This window comes from Hemicordylus capensis, chromosome 3 (assembly GCF_027244095.1).
Source record: "Hemicordylus capensis ecotype Gifberg chromosome 3, rHemCap1.1.pri, whole genome shotgun sequence".
In the NCBI taxonomy this organism is placed as follows: Eukaryota; Metazoa; Chordata; class Lepidosauria; order Squamata; family Cordylidae; genus Hemicordylus; species Hemicordylus capensis.
Window position 1 is genome coordinate 264,311,559 of NC_069659.1, and position 19,568 is coordinate 264,331,126.

The window sequence follows — 19,568 nt, forward strand, 5'->3', positions numbered from 1 at the left end:
ATCCTGTGGCAGAGAGTTCCACAAGTGGATCACGCATTGTATGAAACAATACTTCCGTTTGTTGGTCCTAGACCTCCTGGCAATCAATTTCGTGGAGTGACCCCTGGTTCTTGTGTTGTGTGAGAGGGAAAAGAATTGCTCTCTCTCCACTTTCTTCACACAATGCATGATTTTATAGACCTCTAACATGTCTCCCCACAGTCGTCTTTTTTCTAAACTAAAAGGCCCCAGGTGTAGTCTTGCCTCATAAGAAAGGTGCTCTAGGCCTTTGATCATCTTGGTTGCCCTCTTCTGTACCTTTTCCAGTTCTACAATGTCCTTTTTAAGATGTGGTGACCAGAATTGTACGCAGTACTCCAAGTGTAGTCGCACCATAATTTTGTATAAGGGCATTATAATATTAGCAGTTTTATTTTCAGTCCCCTTCCTGATGATCCCTAGCATGGAATTGGCCTTTTTCACAGCTGCCGCACATTGTGTCGACACTTTCAATGAACTGTCCACCATGACCCCAAGATCCCTCTCTTAGTCCGTCACCGACAGCTCAGATCCCATAAGTATATACTTGAAGTTGGGGTTTTTCATCCCAATGTGCATCACCTTACACTTGCCAACATTGAAATGCATTTGTCATTTTGTCGCCCACTCTCCAAGTCTGGAGAGATCCTTTTGGAGCTCCTCACAATCCGTTTTGGATTTCACTACCCGGAAGAGTTTGGTATCATCTGCAAATTTGGCCACCTCGCTGCTTAGCCCTGCTTCTAGATCATTTATGAATAAATTAAAAGGCAGCAGTCCCAGTGCAGATCCCTGGGGGACCCCACTTCTTACTTCCCTCCATTGTGAAAACTCCATTTATATCTACCCTCTGTTTCCTGTCTTTCAACCAGTTAGCAATCCACACATGTACTTGTCGCCTTATCCCATGACCGCTAAGTTTCCTCAGGAGTCTTTGATGAGGAACTTTGTCAAAAGCTTTCTGGAAGTCCAGGTAAACTATGTCAACTGGATCACCTTGATCCATGCACTTGTTGACACTCTCAAAGAACTCCAAAAGGTTAGTCAGGCAAGATTTACCTTTGCAGAAGCCATGCTGGCTCACTCCCAGCAGGGCCTGTTCTTCTAGGTGCTTTACAATTTTATCCTTGAGTATGTTTTCCATCAATCTGCCTGGAATGGACATTAGGCTAACCAGCCTGTTTGGTGTTACCTTAGCTACTCTCCAGTCCTCTGGTACAGAGTCCGATTTCAGGGATAAGTTATATATTTTTGCAAGGAGGTTGGCAATTTCACATTTGAGTTCTTTGAAGACTCTTGGATGGATGCCATCCGGCCCTGGTGGTTTGTTAGCTTTCAGTTTTTCCAGACAGTTTAAAACATCAGCTCTTGTCACTTCTATCTGACTCAGCTCTCTAGCCTCCATCCCTAAAGAGCCTGGTTCAGGAACAGGTATATACTCAGTATCCTCTGCCAAGAAGACAGACGCAAAGAACTCATTCAGCTTCTCTGCAACCTCCATATTCTCCTTAATAATCCCTTTCACTCCTTCATTGTCTAATGGTCCAACCGCCTCCCTGGCAGGTTTCCTGCTTCTGATGTATTTAAAGACGTTTTTATTATTCCCCTTGATACTTTTGGCTAAATGTTCCTCAAACTCTCTTTTTGCCTCCCGTATTGTCACCTTGCATTTATTTTGCCAGAGTTTGTGTTCCTTTCTGTTCTCTTCATTTGGACAGGCCTTCCAATTTCAGAAGGAAATCTTCTTCCCTTTTATGGCTTCCTTGACGGTACCCGTTAGCCATGCTGGCATCCTCCTGGACTTAGTGGTACCTTTCCTCCTTTTGAGTATACAATCTAACTGGGCTTCTAGTATTGTGGTTTTGAGTAAACTCCATGCATTCTGGAGCGAAATGACTCTCCTGATTTTCCCTTTCAGCTTTCTTTTCACCATACTCCTCATTTTAGAGAAGTTTCCTCTTCTGAAATTCAGAATGTCAGTGTTAGACGTCCTTGGTGATTCTCTCCCCGCATGTATGCTAAATTTGATGGCACTATGGTCACCGTTCCCTAAAGGGTCGATGACACTGACATCACGCACCAGGTCCTGGGTGCCACTCAGAATTAGGTCCAAGGTCGCCTTCTCTCTGGTTGGTTCCAAGACCAACTGTTCTAGGGCACAGTCATTTAGCGTATCTAGAAATTTGACCTCTTTGTCCTGACCTGACTGTGAATTTACCCAGTCTATGTGTGGGTAATTGAAGACACCCATAATTACAGCCCTGTCTCTCCTTGATGCCTCCCTGATTTCCTCTTGCAACTCCCAGTCACTGTCGGCGTTTTGATCCGGAGGGCGATAGCACGTCCCCAGTAGCATGTTCCCTTTCAGGCCTTGTATTGTAACCCACAGGGTTTATGTGGAGGACTCCAGTCCACCTAGGTTTTCTAGCTTGTTAGATTCTATCCCTTCTTTAACATACAGTGCTAACCCTCCTCCAAGGTGCCCCTCCCTTTCCTTTCTATAGAGTTTATACCCAGGGATAACAGTGTCCCACTAGTTCTCACTGTTCCACCATGTTTCTTTTATGCCCACTCTATCTTTTTCTGCGTTAGCCACCAAGCACTCCAGCTCACCCATTTTGGCTCGGAGGCTTCTGGCATTGGCATATAAGCACCTATATGCTGAATCTCTCACCTGATGTGTACTATTATTTTGACTCTTGGACCTGCTGGCACAGGCTCCCATCTGCTCTTTATGAGGTTCTGCTCTGCCCACTTCTCTTTTATCTGAATCCTTTGCACCTGCACACTTTAAGGGATGGCTTTTGCCAAACGGGATACTGCCCAGCTCCCATCGGCTGTTCCCCAGGTGTCATTTTAAAAGTTGCTCTGCAACCTTCTTGATTTTAAGCGCCAGCAGTCTGGTTCCATCTTGGTTCAAGTGCAGCCTGTCCCTTTTGTACAGGCCTTGCTTCCCCCAAAATGTATCCTAGTGCCTAACAAATCTAAACCCCTCCTCCCGGCACCAACGTCTCATCCACGCATTGAAACTCCTCAGCTCTGCCTGTCTCACTGTACCTGCGCGTGGAACAGGTAGCATTTCTGAGAATGCTACCTTGGGGGTCCTGGACTTCAAAATGCTACCTATCAGCCTAAATTTGGCTTCCAGGACCTCCCGATTACATTTCCCCACATCGTTGGTGCCAGCGTACACCACAACAGCTGTCTCCTCCCCAGCACTGCCTATGAGCCTGTCTAGACACTGCGTGATGTCCGTAACCTTCGCACCAGGCAGGCAAGTCACTGTGCAGTCAACACGTGAGTCACAAACCCATCTCTATACTTCTAATGATCGAATCACCCACTACAAGAAGGCCCCCACCCCCCAGAGGAGTATCCCCAGTGCAAGAGGATATGGGCTCATCATCCATGGAAGGGGTCCCTTCTAAAGGAGCATTTCCCTCTTCCTCAGACCGATGTCCTCCTTGCCCAAGACCTTCATTCTCCCTGACAGCAGAGGAGCTACCAGCCCTGGAGTGGGATGCCTCTATCACATCCCTGAAGGTCATGTGACATGTGTTTGGACAAGCCAGTGTTAGTAGTCACAGGATCACCACCAACTGACAGTCTTTGAGTTCTCTGGTGGTGTATCCTGGCCTTGTGAACTGCATGCACAAATTGTGAACCAACTTGTTTTTCGAAGTTTAGACTTTTCAACATGGGTGGTGTAATCTGTCACAAGGCAAAAAAGGGGCTCCAATTCTTGCATTTTCCTTGCAATTCTAAAGTGGGTCTGGACATCATTCCCAGGGGGAAATGGACAGGGAGAGAGAGGGTTTGTTGGTTACTGGTTTCTAACAACTTGGCTGCTATTAATTATGTTTCTCCCGTGGCTGTCTCTGAGGAGGAACACCTGAGGGGACAGTTTATGGAGAAGAGCTAATATGTGTAGATTCAAGCAACCCTCCTTTCTGCCTGATCTTCCTCTGAAAATGTCCCCAGCTTCATACATTATTGTTAACCAGCAAATATGTGTGTACCAACTTCAGTGTGTGTTGAATGATTTACAAGCTATTGATCCATGTGGGTCTGTTAAAAAGTTGCTTAGGGGAAAAATAATCTCATGATGGAAAAACCACTTTTGTTAAACCACCTTTTTCTGTATCTAAACTAACGGGCTGCATTCTGTGAACAGTTGGAGCTTGGTCCACCAAGCTCATTGTTGGGCACACTGGAAGTGGCTTTTCAGGATCTTAGAGGCAGGGAGTGATGGAGGTGGAGGACCTTTCCAACCCTACCCAACAATGCCAGAGATCTTCCTTCCCTTCAGCCAGTGTTTCCTGCCTACCAGCTTTCCTTACACAGAGCAAAAGCTCTGAATTTAATCCTGTATACTCTGAGTGATTGAAAAAGAAATTTAAAATCAATCCTTTTTAAAAGACAGGATCATTTCAGTTATAATTTTTTAAAAATAAAAAACTCTTACAGATTGCATGCTAAATGTTCCTGAAGACCAGTGTTCTCTCTAATTTTTTCCATCTGTGTGTGTAATGTGTTTTGTTCTTGGCTGCAGTATCAAGGCCAGGGTAGGAGCCACACAGGCTGCACCTCATGCCCCAACCATGCCCTCTGCGTCTGACATCAGACGCAGGGGCGTTGTTTAGCTTGCAAATGGGGCCGTGTGGCACCATTTGCAAGAAAAATAGGCCAGCGCTGCATTTGCAGCATGGCCAGGTACAGTACTCCCTGCCTTTTTAAAAGGCAAGGGATGAGTGTACTTGAATCTTCTCTTCAGTATGATAAAATACATTTAGTTATTATATGGAATCAAATAGGATGTACAGTATGTAATTTGTGTCCCACACTGCTCTGCTGACATGAGGAATTGAAGTAGTAGTCTTTCTCTTTTCCCCCATTGTGATCATATACTTTTAGCACTGAGATAAACATGGGTCTTCTAATACTCTTACAGGGCCAGAAGATGTTCATACCAGCTTCCTTATGCTCAGGATCACACTTATGCACTTGTCAATCTGATCTGACCCTTGTGTGGCAAATAAGATTGGGCCTTAGCAAAAATTCAGCCACTACATCCTGGTTCAGATATTTAGCCGACCTTGGTGTAGTGTGGAGATAAATTTCCTTTTCTTCCATAATTAATACATGCCTTTATACTTAATAGGCAGGATAGCAAGGCCTGTAAGTCAATTAAAAAAGAAAATACTGCATGAGCCAGGTTCTCAACAGAGATGCCTGCTTGCATGAAGTCTGTTGGTGAGATTTCTTTCCACTGCTTTTTTGTTTGGATGGAAAATTTAAGAATAGTGTGCCTGCCTTATACTAATTATTTTCTGTATGGTAGAGAGGAGGGAGGCACATCACTATACCATGAAGAGGTGGACTGTCTAAGTCCATGTTGAATCTTCCAAGCAAAGTATTATTGAGATGCAAGCCAGATCGCCACCTCCCCCCGTCTCTCTTTTGGATAGCCCAAGATGTCCAAGAGTATGAAAGAAAATGCCCTCACAAGATAATATGAGAAGGAAACTTAGGTTCTGCTCTAGGGTCTACAACTTCAGGACCTCAGATCATTTTATGAAGGATATCTGATTACTATCTGCTTTGAGCCTGTTCAGAATTCTTGTAACCAGAAGTGTTTCATTAGACAATCCTGTAACTTTAAATCTCTATATAAAATCTTAAAATTTTACTCTGAAGTTGGGAACATAGGAACATTCATTCATTCATTTAAGATATTTTTATACCTCCCAAAACTTACGGCTCTGGGCAGTTTACAACAAAAACAGAAAAGTTAAAACATTAATTAAAACATATAAATGACAACAGAGAAATTAAAACATTGGTTAAAATAAATGACAACAAAAAGCTACAACATTACAACAATTTAAAACCGCAAAACAATATTTTAAAACAATGTTGAAACTATTAAAATGGTATTTAATTAAAAGCTGGGGTGAACAAATGTGTCTTTAAAGATTTTTTAAAAATTGTCAGAGATGGGGAGGCTTCAGCAGGGAGCGCGTTCCAAAGCATTGGGGCAGCAGCTGAGTAGGCCCATCCCCGAGTAGCCACCAGACGAGCTGGTGGCAACTGGAGGTGGACCTCTCCTGATGATCTCAATAGGTGGTGGTGTTCATGACAAAGAAGACGTTCTCTTAAATACTGAGTAAGACCATGGATCCATGTAGCTCTGTATTGTCTACACAGACAAGCAGCAGCTTCTCAAAGGTTACAGGCACCAGTTTCTCTTAGGTCTATCTGGGTGATTCTAGGGAGGGAACTTGGAACTTTCTGCATGCATGGATACAGATGCTCTTCTGGACCCATGTGTTGCCGTCACCTTACCTTCTGACTAGATTCTGATAAATCTGTTTAAATCTTGTAATACCAAAAATGGACTTGCTTTGTTATAATGCTGTCATATACTGTATACAGCAAAGAACCAGAAGGTATTTCCAAGAGCCAAACTTAACAGAAGCTACTACTTCTCATACTTGACATAGCAGTTGTTCCCCTTGTTGTTATTTCCGAGAATGTCTTTGGTTCATAAGAAGCAACTTTGAGACAATTTGCAAATTTAATTCAAGTATTAACTGTCATGGTTAGCAATTGAGGTAGTGAGCTTCATTTATGTAGAATATGTAGTATAATAGGAATTAATGCATTTTTGTTAAAACTTTTAAACTTATTTTTCTCTTTCTTTTGTGTGCATTTCATTCCATGCTCAACATCCATCCTTGTGGACCTGGCTTTCTGATAAATATCCTAAATGCAGTTCACCAGGTTTCTCTGTGACTCTCCTCTTGAGGTAGGAAATAATTTTTTACACTAAATATTTGCAGTGTTTTTTAAAAAAATTATCATTTGTCTTCTGTAGCTTGTGTTTGCAATAAATTACATCTTTAGTAGGTTCAAAAAATGGGATCCCTAGCACCTATTTGATTTTGTTGGTATTTTCTGAATTTGTTGCAGATTTCATACACATGCTAGATAAGTAACATATAAGTTTCCTTCCTTATGCATTCAAAAGGTTGAAACATATAGTCCTTACTTAGCTTTGTATTTACAGCCATGAGCACTGGGTAATAATTACTGGTACTAACTGATTCAGGGTATACAGTACAGACTATTATTTGTGTTATGTGACAGTGGAGACCACGCATGAGGCAGTACACTATGAGAACGCAAAGCTTCTTGCTGGAATTCAGTGTATACAGTATGTACCAACAGAAAGCAGTTTTATTTATTATATATAGGTAATTATATACATAGCAAGGGAATGTTTGATTTATGAAAGATGGTCCTCTTCCTCCCATTCCCTCCATCATGCAAGAGGCTTTAGCCATTCAGATGGCACAACTATCTGCCATACTACAGCCTTAATTGCTGAATATAAACATGAAGTTATCAAAGTAAAGTACTCACTTTCCACTTTGAAGAGAACTAGGTTGTTTGGGCTCCCTGCTGTTTTTAAAATGATCTTTGATCAAAGAAGCCTAAAGTTTTCAACTTTTGTTTTGCTTCTTTATAGCAGGGCTGGCGAATAAGGGCTTATTTTAGGGTCAAGGCTTCAGATTACTCCATTTCTAATGGATAAGAGGACCTTGTTGTTGGTCTTAAAGAGTTAACTACCACATGAGTGTAATGAAATTGTCAGGTTATAATAATTGCACTAGTAATTTGATATGTTGCTGTTTGAATGAAGCCATGTGTGGAGTTGGTTATTTTTCTCTACTGAATCTACCTCCACCCCTTTTACATTCCAACAACCTGAAGGCTAATCGGGATCATTAGATTTAATAGAGAAAGAGCTTTTATCACCTCGTCAAGTCAGGCAGCAGATTTCCATTATTTTCCTCTTTCTTTTTTTGTATGGCTACATGGGTGCATATGTATATTTTCCTGTAAGGTTTATGCCATTTTCCTCCCTCTGGCATGTTGTTTATTGACATTTTGAATCTTGAATTGAATTTTGTGTGGCACCACATGCATATGTTTTCAATTAGATGAAGTTAAATAAAATGGGTCACATATCCAAGGCCAAAAGGATTTTTGAAATTCTCTGTGTTGAAGCAACCTCCACATACTAGTCACAAAATATGCACCTCTATACCATTTGTACCACAAACAATTTCAGAGCAAAGTTAAAGCTTATGTGACTGAGGCCTGGCTTTCCTTTGGATTTTTACTAATACATTCCATTATTATTTTACTAAGCTAGGCCATAGTAAGGTGATTTCTTCACTAATTTTAATTGCAATTTACACTTTTAGTTCTTAAGGGTAACAATGTTGTTAGAAAGAGAAATGGGGTCTCTGGATGTCAAGAGCAGCCTGTTTCTAAAAGTAGGACGACGACTCTGTAAATATGTCTAGCTTTCTTTATAATATCGGTTCACTACCTCAAATATTTGGCAGTTTATCACACAATTGATCTATGCCTCTTATGTCTAGTGGGAATAAGTGCTGTGGCAGTTGATGTATGATTTGAGGAGTAAAGGTGAGACATTCAGTTAGGGATGACAATGCTCTGAGTAAGGATTTTCATTTCAAAAAAGTACACATCACTATGAGTTACTTGTTTTTATGTTATATTTATGAAATTTTTAGCCTACTTTCCAGTAGGCTTATGAAATCACCTGGCATTTTGTGTGTATGTCTGTGTGCCCCCCTGCTATCAACTTTGCAACACCTAGACCAATATGAACCAAATCGGGTACAGTTGTAGGGACACATAGGGGCACCTCAACAGCGTAGTTTGTGATGTCATCCACCCTGAACCAAAATGGTGGATGTGTAAACTTCTGAGGCACGAATGGGCTAACTTGTGAACTGCTTAACCAATTTGAACCAAATTTGCTAAAGCTGCAGGGACACATGGGGATGCCCAAATGGTGTAGTGAGTGATGATGTCATCCACTCCAATTCAAGATGGCAGCTATGTGAACATCTGAGGCGCACGTGAGCTAATTTGTGGACTGTCTAACCCATTTGAACCAACATACAGTTTCAGTGAATGACACACAGGGACACCTCAATGGTGTAGTTTCACCCCGATCCAAGATGGTGGAAGCATGGACATTTGAGGTGCAAGAGATCTAACTTGTGGACCTTGATTTGAACCAAAATTAGGCCAGTTGTAGAGACAGTGAAAGGAAAGTAGGCTGATTAGTTCTTACTAGAACAACTTGATCTGGATAGTGATTCCAGCGACATACATAAATATGGGTTCTGCGCCTGCGCAGACCTGCTTCGGGTAGGCATCATTAGCTCCTCACAACACCTTTAACCACCACTGCACAAGCCTGCAGTACCTTTTATTGGCGGTTAGGCGTCTCATTATTCAGTTTCTGTCTGACCGCCGATGCGTTCAAGCACTTCGGAAAGCTCTTAGCTCCTCAGTAAAGTTTGTTAGTTTGCTCATTTTACGGACTTATCGGACTAGAATTGGATTGACTGACTACTCTTCTCGGACACCCTTTGACTACTAAGAATATAACAGTCTACAACAACAACAAAAGGAAGGATATCACAGCAATGGACTACAGAACGGTAAACGAAAGCTAAACTGGAGTTTCTTCTATCCCTCAACCACCCCTCCCCATGACTGATAAGGCACTTGCACATAAAGGTGCCACCCGTGAAAAAACCACCTTTAAGAGGTGCCGGGGTTGCCATGGGAAGCTCCCGTCAACGGATGGTCATCACCTCTGTCTTCTTTGTTTGGAAGAAGAGCACGGCACCACAACTTGTGATATCTGTGCGGGTTTTTCAAAACAAACCCTAAAAAGCAGATTGGCACGCCTTAAAGTCGCCCTCATGGAGGACGCACTGAGCCCTTCTTCTTCGAGTTCCCAAGCAGCCCCGAGATCTGCATCCATAAAGCAGTCTAAACACCCGGGAAAGATGCACTCGACATTGAAGGTGAGCATTGAAGGCGACACCCGACCGACCGACCCCGCTAAATGCGGCATGCTACTTAGACTATATCTATATTGGAATGTATTGATCATACCTTGCTACGTCGGTCAATCAGAAACTGAATAATGAGACGCCTAACTGCCAATAAGAGGTACTGCAGGCTCAGGCAGTGGCAGTTAAAGGCGTCGCAAGGAGATAATGATGCCTACCCGAAGCAGGTCTGCGCAGGCGCAGAACCCATATTTATAAATGTTGTGGAATCACTACCAGATCATCTGTTACAGGTAAGCAACCTGTTGTTTTCCTGCAGTTTGCTCAAGCTCTGCTTTTTTGTCCTTTCATCTTCTCCTCACATGCTTAAGCTTCCAGTTTCACAGTTTCTCCCCCACCGATTTTAGTTCTCTTTTCACTGATACAGGAATTGTCTTGCTACTCAATCACTTGAAAATTATCAGATGATCTTTTAATAATTCATCAACTCCAGGCAGCTATGCCCCTCTGATGAGGATTGGCACCAGAGAGTCAAACTGAATTCAAACCTCAGCACTGGTTCAGAGAGATTTCTTTAGTGAACCAGAACTTAAAATATTTTGGCTATCTTGAACCAGAACTGAATGGCTAAACACAAGCAAATAACTAGTTCAAAACTAGTAATTAGATGGGGAGCAGTGTTCCATAGCAAAGTTGGTGATTGTACCCCAGCCATCAAGATGGCTGCTATCTCATAATACATCTCATCTCATCTCATCTCAGTAATTGGGCTAATTTTGTTGTGCGTGGTATCATTGGAAATATATTGGAAATATATTTTTATAAGCTGTAAAACATGTCCGTATGATTTCTAAAGATTTCTTCCTCTTTTTCATAGACAGAACACAAGCAATTAGATTTTTAATAATTTAAAATCTATTATAGTGACACCACTGTGCAAGTAATAAGACATTTGTTGTATTTGAGTTCCTTTCCTTTCCCACAAGTAATTTGCAAGAGTAAACAAGTTTGACAGTTGTTCATAAGAAGATATTGGCTGACCTGAGGAAAATTGCTGGTTTTGTAGCATGTTGGCAAAACACCCTGGATTTTCTTGTCTCTAACAATATTTTTGTTGAACTCTGTAGCACGTTGCCTAACTTGTCCTTTTAATATCAATGGGACTACTTCAAGTAATTTTCCTCATATCATTATGTATATTTTTTTCAATATATGGAAGCATTTTAAAGAAAGTTCAAGGTCTGCAGTTAAGATAGTTTTTTTGACATTATTACTAAGTTTGGCTACAATGGAACAATATAATATCTTGGAACTAATGTAGGGTTGCCAGATTTAAGCATGGGTAGCCTAACCTCAATATTCAAAATTTGAATATTCAAATTTATTTATTTATTTATTTATTTGATTTGATTTGATTTGATTTGATTTGATTTGATTTGATTTGATTTCTATACCGCCCTTCCAAAAATGGCTCAGGGAGGTTTACACGGAGAAATAACAAACAAATAAGATGGATCCCTGACCCCGAAGGGCTCACAATCTAAAAAGAAACATAAAATAGACACCAGCAACAGTCACTGGAAGTACTGTGCTGGGGGTGGATAGGGCCAGTTACTCTCCCCCTGCTAAATAAAGAGAATCACCACATTAAAAGGTGCCTCTTTGCCAAGTTAGCAGGGGTTAACTGATACACTGTCCCGCTGATTTGTGCCTGCTCTGGACATGTATCACCAATAGTTGGGGAAGGGTTTTTCTACCTGATGATTTCATGCAGCATTTATATTCCTAAAGCATGCAGACATTTACATCCCCATACAATCCAATATATCAGTTCAGTTTTTAACCTTGTCTAATTAGCTATGTGTTGTGCTGTCCCAGATCCCCTCGCCAATTGTAGACTGCCACACAACTACTTCCCAAGTCCAGGGGCCCAGTAAGCACTGTAGATTTCCTGTCACCCTACGTTCTCAAGGCTCAGTTTTGCAACATGGGCATACTTGCACTCCAAAAGTAAATAGCCAAAGTTGCTCCTTTCTTCAGTATTAAATATCTTGGGCACACATGCACCCTATCACCACTGTGCAACTGCTAGAATTCTAGCTACATTGGCTGTGGGGTTTTTGACACAAGAGTATGTAATCTGGCAAAAAAAAAAAAAAAAGAGTCATTGACAACAACTATAAAATGCCAATTGGTTAATGACAGTGAAATGCCAGAATTTCTCCTATAGTTCCTGCTGCTGTTCTTTCTAAACATTAATTTTCAGCATCACCATCATTCAGAACTTCACAGACAAGCTTACATATGCATAAACAAACACCTCAAAAGCTTTCCTTCTCTCTTCTCAAATAACTGAAAGTCAAAGCAATAAGAAACACAGATACACCTACTGAATAGTATACAGTTGCCCAACAAATAAGCAAAGTTCATTAATTCGCTAACAACTTCTCCCCCCTTCAGAGACTTCAGTGCTGATTAATGCATCTAACTTTGCAAATATGTAAATTCAAAATCTTTTTTCCTGTTCAGGGTGCAATGTTCCTGAAAAGTTAAATATTTCTAAGACTTATATAGCCAGTAAAATGTATAGTCTGTTTTTTGGAACCATCTTTCACAAGGACATTCATTTCAGAGTGGAATACTTACCCCAATGTAGTTTACACATTTTTTAGGACTGCTTCCTATTAACTACTTAAACTTTGATCCTGGCATATTTAGTCAGAAGTAAGACCAGTGGCACTCACTTAACAAGTTTTTAAAACAAATCTCAGTGAATTCAGTGGAATTGACTGCTGCATAGGATTGGCTTGCTATGCTTTCAGAGTGCTTTGATTTACCCTTCTTATCACAAAATTAAGGCAGTAAATCTTTACTAAATATATAGGGTTTTTCTCTTCAATACTTGCTGAAGGGACTAGTCTCATAATGCCCTAAATATGGGAAATCTAATGCAGGAGGGGGTGGGTGGGCGGAGACAGGGATGTGCATGAATGGCTCATGCATGGGTTGGTGGGGCAGGGAGCAGTTCCCTTAAGGAGCTGGTAAGCAGGTCCTTCCCTGCTCCGCTGCTGCCCCACCACTTTTCTAGGTGCAGCGTTTACCCTAGCAACAGCCGTGTAGGGCTGCGGCGCTGTTCCCTGCAGCTCGCACTTGGGACATCAGCATGCACGTGGCACTCACTCATGCACCATTTGTGTGGTCAGCATGGTGTTGCTGACCATGCAAATGGTGGCTGTGTGTGCCGATGCCACACATGCAGGATTTAGGGAACAGTGCTGCAACCCTGCGTGGCCGTTGCTAGGGTGAGTGCCATGCCTGGAAAAGCAGCAGGGCAGCAGTTCAGGTAATGACCTGCTTACTGGCTCCTTAAGGGAGCCACTCTTCACCCTGCCGAACTGGTTTGGCGCTTGTCAAAAGAGGCACCAAACTGGCTCAAGCACATCACTAGGAGAAAAGTGCTTCTTCATTCTAACCCAGGATGGCAATAGTGCTTGAATGTAAACAAAACCTTTCCATAGTCTTTCCCAGGATAATTATACCAAGGGTGAGACTTCATGCCATTCAGTAGCCAGTCTCCACCAAATTGTATTATTAACAATATACCAATTAATAGTTCTTGGTGATTTATGTAAAAGAAGTAAATGGAGAGTAGGGTTTAGAGAACTTCAAGACTGAAAGCATACGAGAGAGTATCACTATTTGCCCAAGCTCACCTTCAGTCCTGCTGTCAGCTCTTGGTTCCACTCTGAATTTCTAATATCGATTAGAATGCCCACTTCACCCATACACCTATTCAGAAAGAGTGGCAAGCATGGTAAGAGTAATTTTACTGGCAAAGCTGGCTTTCTTCTTCATTCTACTACTGCCCAAGCTCAGAGATGCCTTTGGCAGTGACAGGCTCAACACAATCTTTTTTTCACAACACAACCTCTTTCTTTCCCTCTCTTCTCCCCCCCCCCCAATAACTTACTCTCCCACGCTCCCTTCTTTAATCCTTTCTTCTTCCTTTTTATGGATCTGTTCAGAAGTATGATTTGTAACCTAGCATCATAAACAAACTAAAATAAATTAAAATCCCAAAGCAGAAAATGCCCCCCTTCTCCTCTGGGTGCTGCTGGCTAACATCAATCTGAGTGATCCTGAGCCTGCCAAAGGTTCCTCTCAGATAATTGTGTCACAGTAGAGGCCACACAGCCCCTGGCGCTGACTGATGACTCTGTGGAGACTGATACTAACATCATCTTGCATGCTATCTATGCAAAGGAGAAAGGTGCTACTAGACCTCTTATGTTTACTCTGGACACAGATGCTTTAGTCCTTGCTGTGAGATGATACCCCAGACTTGCTCCTGATTCTTTTTTTCATGCCTGCTTCGGGAGAATGGAGTCTACTCATTGAAATGTATCTGCCCTGCCTGGCTGCCATACCTTGTCAAGATGCGACAACTAGTACTTTGGCAAGAAAGGAGAGGTTACCTTACTGGAAAGGTATTCAGTTCATCAAAAAGAGAGATACTCATTGCCTTTAAAACACTTGGAACACAGGACACTTAACCTTATAGCACTGTGGATGAACTAAAAGCATTCATATGCCAAGTTTAGAATGTTAGTATGGTAACCACACTTGCAGAGTTATTCTGGTTCATGTTTATTAAAAAACCAAATACATAGAGAAAAGTTGCCTGCAACAAGAGATTGACTTATACCACCAATCATGAGTGAACTGGTGTGATTCGAGTCTGATATACCAAAGCCAACCCTTCCCTCTACAGTAGGACATAGGTGTATTAAAAATGATGGCAAATACATTAGGCCTGTAGTGTGTCATACTGCAGGCTCCTGAGTCTTGAAGATGGTCAGATGCTCATATGTTGTCTACCCTGCAAATGCCTAGCCACGTATTGTGAATTCTTGTCCTACCCTGTACTGAGATATGTGCATGCAGTGAATCACCAGTTACCAGTTTTGCCATGTCTACATAATAAGTGATGATAAACATTTCCATGTAGTGGCAGACCGTTTGGGATGTTGGCTTCCTTTATTATTTCAGCAAGCTGAATTGTTCCATTAGTTGAAAGAAATTGTATTGTTCTATTGAAGCCAAACATTCTGTCATAGTGTCACAGGTTCTAGATGAATTGCAAAGCTTGAATTTTCTTTAAAATTCTATCCACCCTGCAAATGCCTGTCCTACTATGTACTGAGGTGTGTGCATGCATTGGAGACAAACTCCTTTATGATAATGTGTTTCTTGAAGGAGGTTATGGAGAAGACACATATGAGGAAGACAGCTATAGAGTCCTGATATGTGAAATAGTATTACCAAGTTCATATTTTTAAAAATAGAAATGTTCATATTGTGTGAACTGTGGTCTACAAACTTATTTACTCCTACAGTTACTTGTGAGGAAGGAAAGGTGCTTAAGTACAACATATATCCTATTGTTACTTGTAGAGTGGTGTTACTATTTTATAATAGCTTCAAAAATGGTGTTTAAAATCCAGTTTTTCTGTGTTCTGTCTGTAAAAAGGAGTGGAAAGAACTTCAGAAATCACAACATGTTTTATAGGTTATGAGAATACCTTTCCAGTCACATCTTACACAACAAAATTGGCCCAACAATTCCTGAGATGAGGTTTATTTCTTATGAGATGGCAGTCACCGTGATACTCAGAGGTGTGCCAAACTGGAAATTCATCATATAGAGAGGTTTTTTATTTATATAGATTGCCTTGTTGATTGCTAACTTTGCCACAAAATTACATGTACTTCCTGATTATATTGGGCATTCAAGAGATTCTTCTTTGGAGGGTTGGTGAGTCCTGCTCCAACTCTATTTGGAGAAACTATAGAGCAGTTGACATGACTAATATTAGGATAGGAGAAGCCTCCTACCCTAATTTGGGAGCTGGGCATGCTTCTGATTTTCAGTTGTGTGTTATACAAAACCAAAGATGGAGGCTTTGAGCTTGATTGTCAGTCAAACCCCAGCTGAGTAGGACAAGTGTACCCTACACAGATTCTACCCCCAACTTCTGAACGAGATACTGGGGGAATTTGTCCTATCCAGCTGGGGCTGGCTGACATGTGACTGGCTGACAGGCTCTTCACCTCTGACCTTGTTTCTGTCTCACACACAATTGGAAACCAGGAGCATGTCCAGCTCTCAAATCGGGCTAGGAGGCTTCTTCTGCCCTACTGTTGATTGTGTAAACTGCCCTTATGTTTCCTTAAAAGCCATTGAAAAGAGAGAGAAAGAGAGGAGCTGGAGAGAGTGATAGTGGGCCTAGGACTACTTGTGTGCAAGTAGAGGCTTTTCTAGCAACAGTTTGGAGGAATTTTGAATAGAGCCTGGAAGCGTCTTGCATTTCCTTAGCACTATGGTTTTTCTTTGCTGCCATTCTACAGTTGATCCTAAATAGGGTATTTTCCTGGGCTTGTATCCCGTTACATGTATAGTACTTGTAAACATGTTTTTCCCAAATGAACAATTTTAAAACTTTTCTCAACAGAAATAGTTATTGCATTGTTCTTTACTGCAAGGACCATGAGCCAATGATGTTTTCTGTTGGCCCTGATTTGGCTCCCTGATGGTTTGTCTGTTTGTTATGCTTGTCACATAATCTTCAGTCACAGCCAAGTATTCTGCACAGTTTGTCTGGTACCATGTGGTGGCAGCTGTTCCCACTTTGTAGCATTGGGCTTTGCCCAGTGCTACAAAGTACAAAGGAAACTTGCAAACTACAAAGTACAAAGGAAACTACAAAGTACAAAGGAAACTTGCAAGCCCTAATCCCATCTTAGAAGGTACATCGAAAGCACTAGGTGTAGAGTTACGTCCCTGCTACAGCATTTTCCGCATAGAACTTGTAATTTTTCCCCATAGAGCTTCATGAGGAAAGTGGAGGTAAGGACTTTGCTGGTATTCCTACAGCTCGACAGGTCAGTGCTCTTAAAGGCCAGTGTGGGCAAAGTTCATCACTTTGCAGAGGTCAGCATTTTGAGAAATGGCTGTAGCATTGAAAGTTGCTTGCTGAAGTGACTTCTGCTTGACAAATAGTCAGTATAGGAACATAGAAAGCTGCCTTCTACTGAGTCAGGCCATTGGTCCATCTAGCTCAGCATTGTCTATACAGACTGGCAGCAATTTATCCAGGGTTTAATTTAATTTTAATTTAATTTAATTTAATTTAATTTTACATTTATATCCCGCTCTTCCTCCAAGGAGCCCAGAGCGGTGTACTACATACTTGCGTTTCTCTTTCACAACAACCCTGTGAAGTAGGTTAGGCTGAGAGAGAAGTGACTGGCCCAGAGTCACCCAGCTAGTTTCATGGCTGAATGGGGATTTGAACTTGGGTCTCCCCGGTCCTAGTCCAGCACTCTAACCACTACATCATGCTGCATGCAGGAGTCTCTCTCAGTCCTATTTTGGAGATACCAAAGAGGGAACTTGGAACCTTTTGCATGCAAGCTGGCAGGTGGTCTTCCCAGAATGGCCCCATCTCCTAAGGGAAATACTTTCCAGTGCTCACACATGTAGTCTCCCATTCAAATGCTAAACCCTGCTTAGCAAAGGGGATAATTCATTCTTGCTGCCCCAAGACCAGCACTCCTCCCTAACAGTAGATTACTGACTGACAACTAGGGATGTGCATGAGATAGTTAGGTGGCCCCTCTGGGGAGGGCTGAAACTGCTCAGGTGCTGGCATTTGAACTGGCTTGGTGGGGTGGGAGTGGTTCCTTAAAAAGTAGGTAAGGAACAACTCACCTGCTCCTCCCCACCCTGCTGTTTTCCCAGCACTTCAAGATAAAAAACATTATTTTGGTCAGTTTGATTAAAATTTTCAGAAATGTAGGTTGACCACCAGAAGGCTAGTTATTAACATGAGAATTGGCTGTTTGTTGTTGTTTATATAGCACTTTTCAACAAAAAAAGTTCTCAAAGTGATTGCTGACGCCACGCAGAGGCTGCAGGGAAAAGCACCGCAATGGCTTTTTGAAGAGCAGCTGCTGCAAAAGTGGGGGATGGGGGGCAGGTAAGGAGCTCCTTATTTGTTTTTTAAGGGAACCACTCTGCACCCCACCAGCGACTGCACGAATGGCTTGAGTACATCCGTATTGGCAACCAGACGGACGCAGTACAGGCACTACAGTGGAGGAATGATTTTCATGTCTCTCCCCTCTGAAGAGATGGTATTTCCTGAAAACATATCTGAGGGACATATTTTTCTATGTAAATCTCTTTGAGAACTTTTTTTTTTGGTTGATAAGTGCTATATAAATAACAATAAGCAGCCAATTCTTATGTTAATAACAGCCTACTGATGGACAACCTGAATTTCTGAAAGTTTTAACTAAACTGCCCCAAATATGGTTTTATATCTTGATTCTTGAGGTTTTCATTCTTTCTCTCAAAGGAAACTGTTTCAGGTACATGACAAAATCCAATCATGATTTCACTGTACACTTTAATACTTTCCATTTATGTATCCAATTAAATTTTGTACATTTAAGGGAACTGCACTGTCCAAGCTGTAGGTAGTTGCCTACAGTGTTGAAAACCGTGAGAATCAGAAGCAGCAGCAGTCTAAAGGAGTCAGTCTCACAGGAAAGGATAGCTTAGTCCAGTTGCACATCAGAACCACATATTTCAACCTTGAATCCAAACTTACAATTTCCCATTCTGATCAGTAATCCATGGATTAACATGCAATGGTACATTTTTAGCGTATTTTTCAGTAAGCTTATGAGATCACCTGGCATTATATATTTGTTTGTCCATCCATGTGTCTGTCTCCCCCGCATCAACTTGGCAACACCTGGGCTAGTATGAGCCAAATTGGGTACACTAGTAGGGACATATAGGGACACCTCAATGGTGTAGTTTGTGATGACATCCACCCCAATTCAAGATGGCAGATGCGTAAACTTTTGAGGCATAAGTGGGCTAACTTGTGAACTGCCTAACACAATGCTGTAATTTTGGATGATGTCCCAATGATGTAGTTTCTGATAATGACCCAGTGGTGTATTTAATGCCCCAATGGTGTAATTTCTGATGTCATCTACCACAATCCAAGATGGCAGATGCTTGAACATTTGAGGTGCAAGTTGGATAATGTTTGAGGCACAAGAGGTCTAATTGGTGGACTGCCTAACCAATTTGAACCAAATTTAGTTCAGTTGTAGGAATAGTGAAAGGAAAATAGGCAGATTAGGTCTTACTAGAACAAAAGAATTGTTTGAAAACAAGGAAACTACTCTGAACAGAAGTTTAAAGATACTTTTGACCACACTACTGATATGTTTAAGACGCATGGTAACAATTAAAATAGTTTCTACTGCTCATCATCTCCTTAACCCAGGCTACTGTAGCAAAATATCTGTCTAGATCTGTTTTCTGTAGTTACAGTGCAAAACAGTTGATGGTAGTTAGCAAAAGGAGAAGAAAACTGGTCTTGCGGTAGCATCCTGGTTGCATATGAATGGAAGACTAAATGTATGAGCACTGTAAGATATTCCCCTTGAGGGATGGAGCCGAGGAGCAGAAGGTTCCAAGTTCCCTCCCTGGCATCTCCAAGAGAGGGCTGAGAGAAATCCCTGCCTGCAACCTTGGAGAAGCCACTGCCAGTCTGT

General features: G+C 41.7%; 1 protein-coding gene across 16 annotated transcripts in view; it reads left to right on the top strand.

The window, feature by feature from the left end:
* Positions 1–19,568, top strand: part of ATE1 (arginyltransferase 1) — a 202,045-nt gene that overhangs the window by 34,476 nt on the left and 148,001 nt on the right. For all 16 annotated transcript variants that reach the window (XM_053309054.1, XM_053309063.1, XM_053309069.1 and 13 more), the window contains one exon: positions 6,794–6,826. In XM_053309054.1, the coding sequence (XP_053165029.1) occupies positions 6,794–6,826 (33 nt within the window). The remainder of the gene's footprint in view (positions 1–6,793; positions 6,827–19,568) is intronic.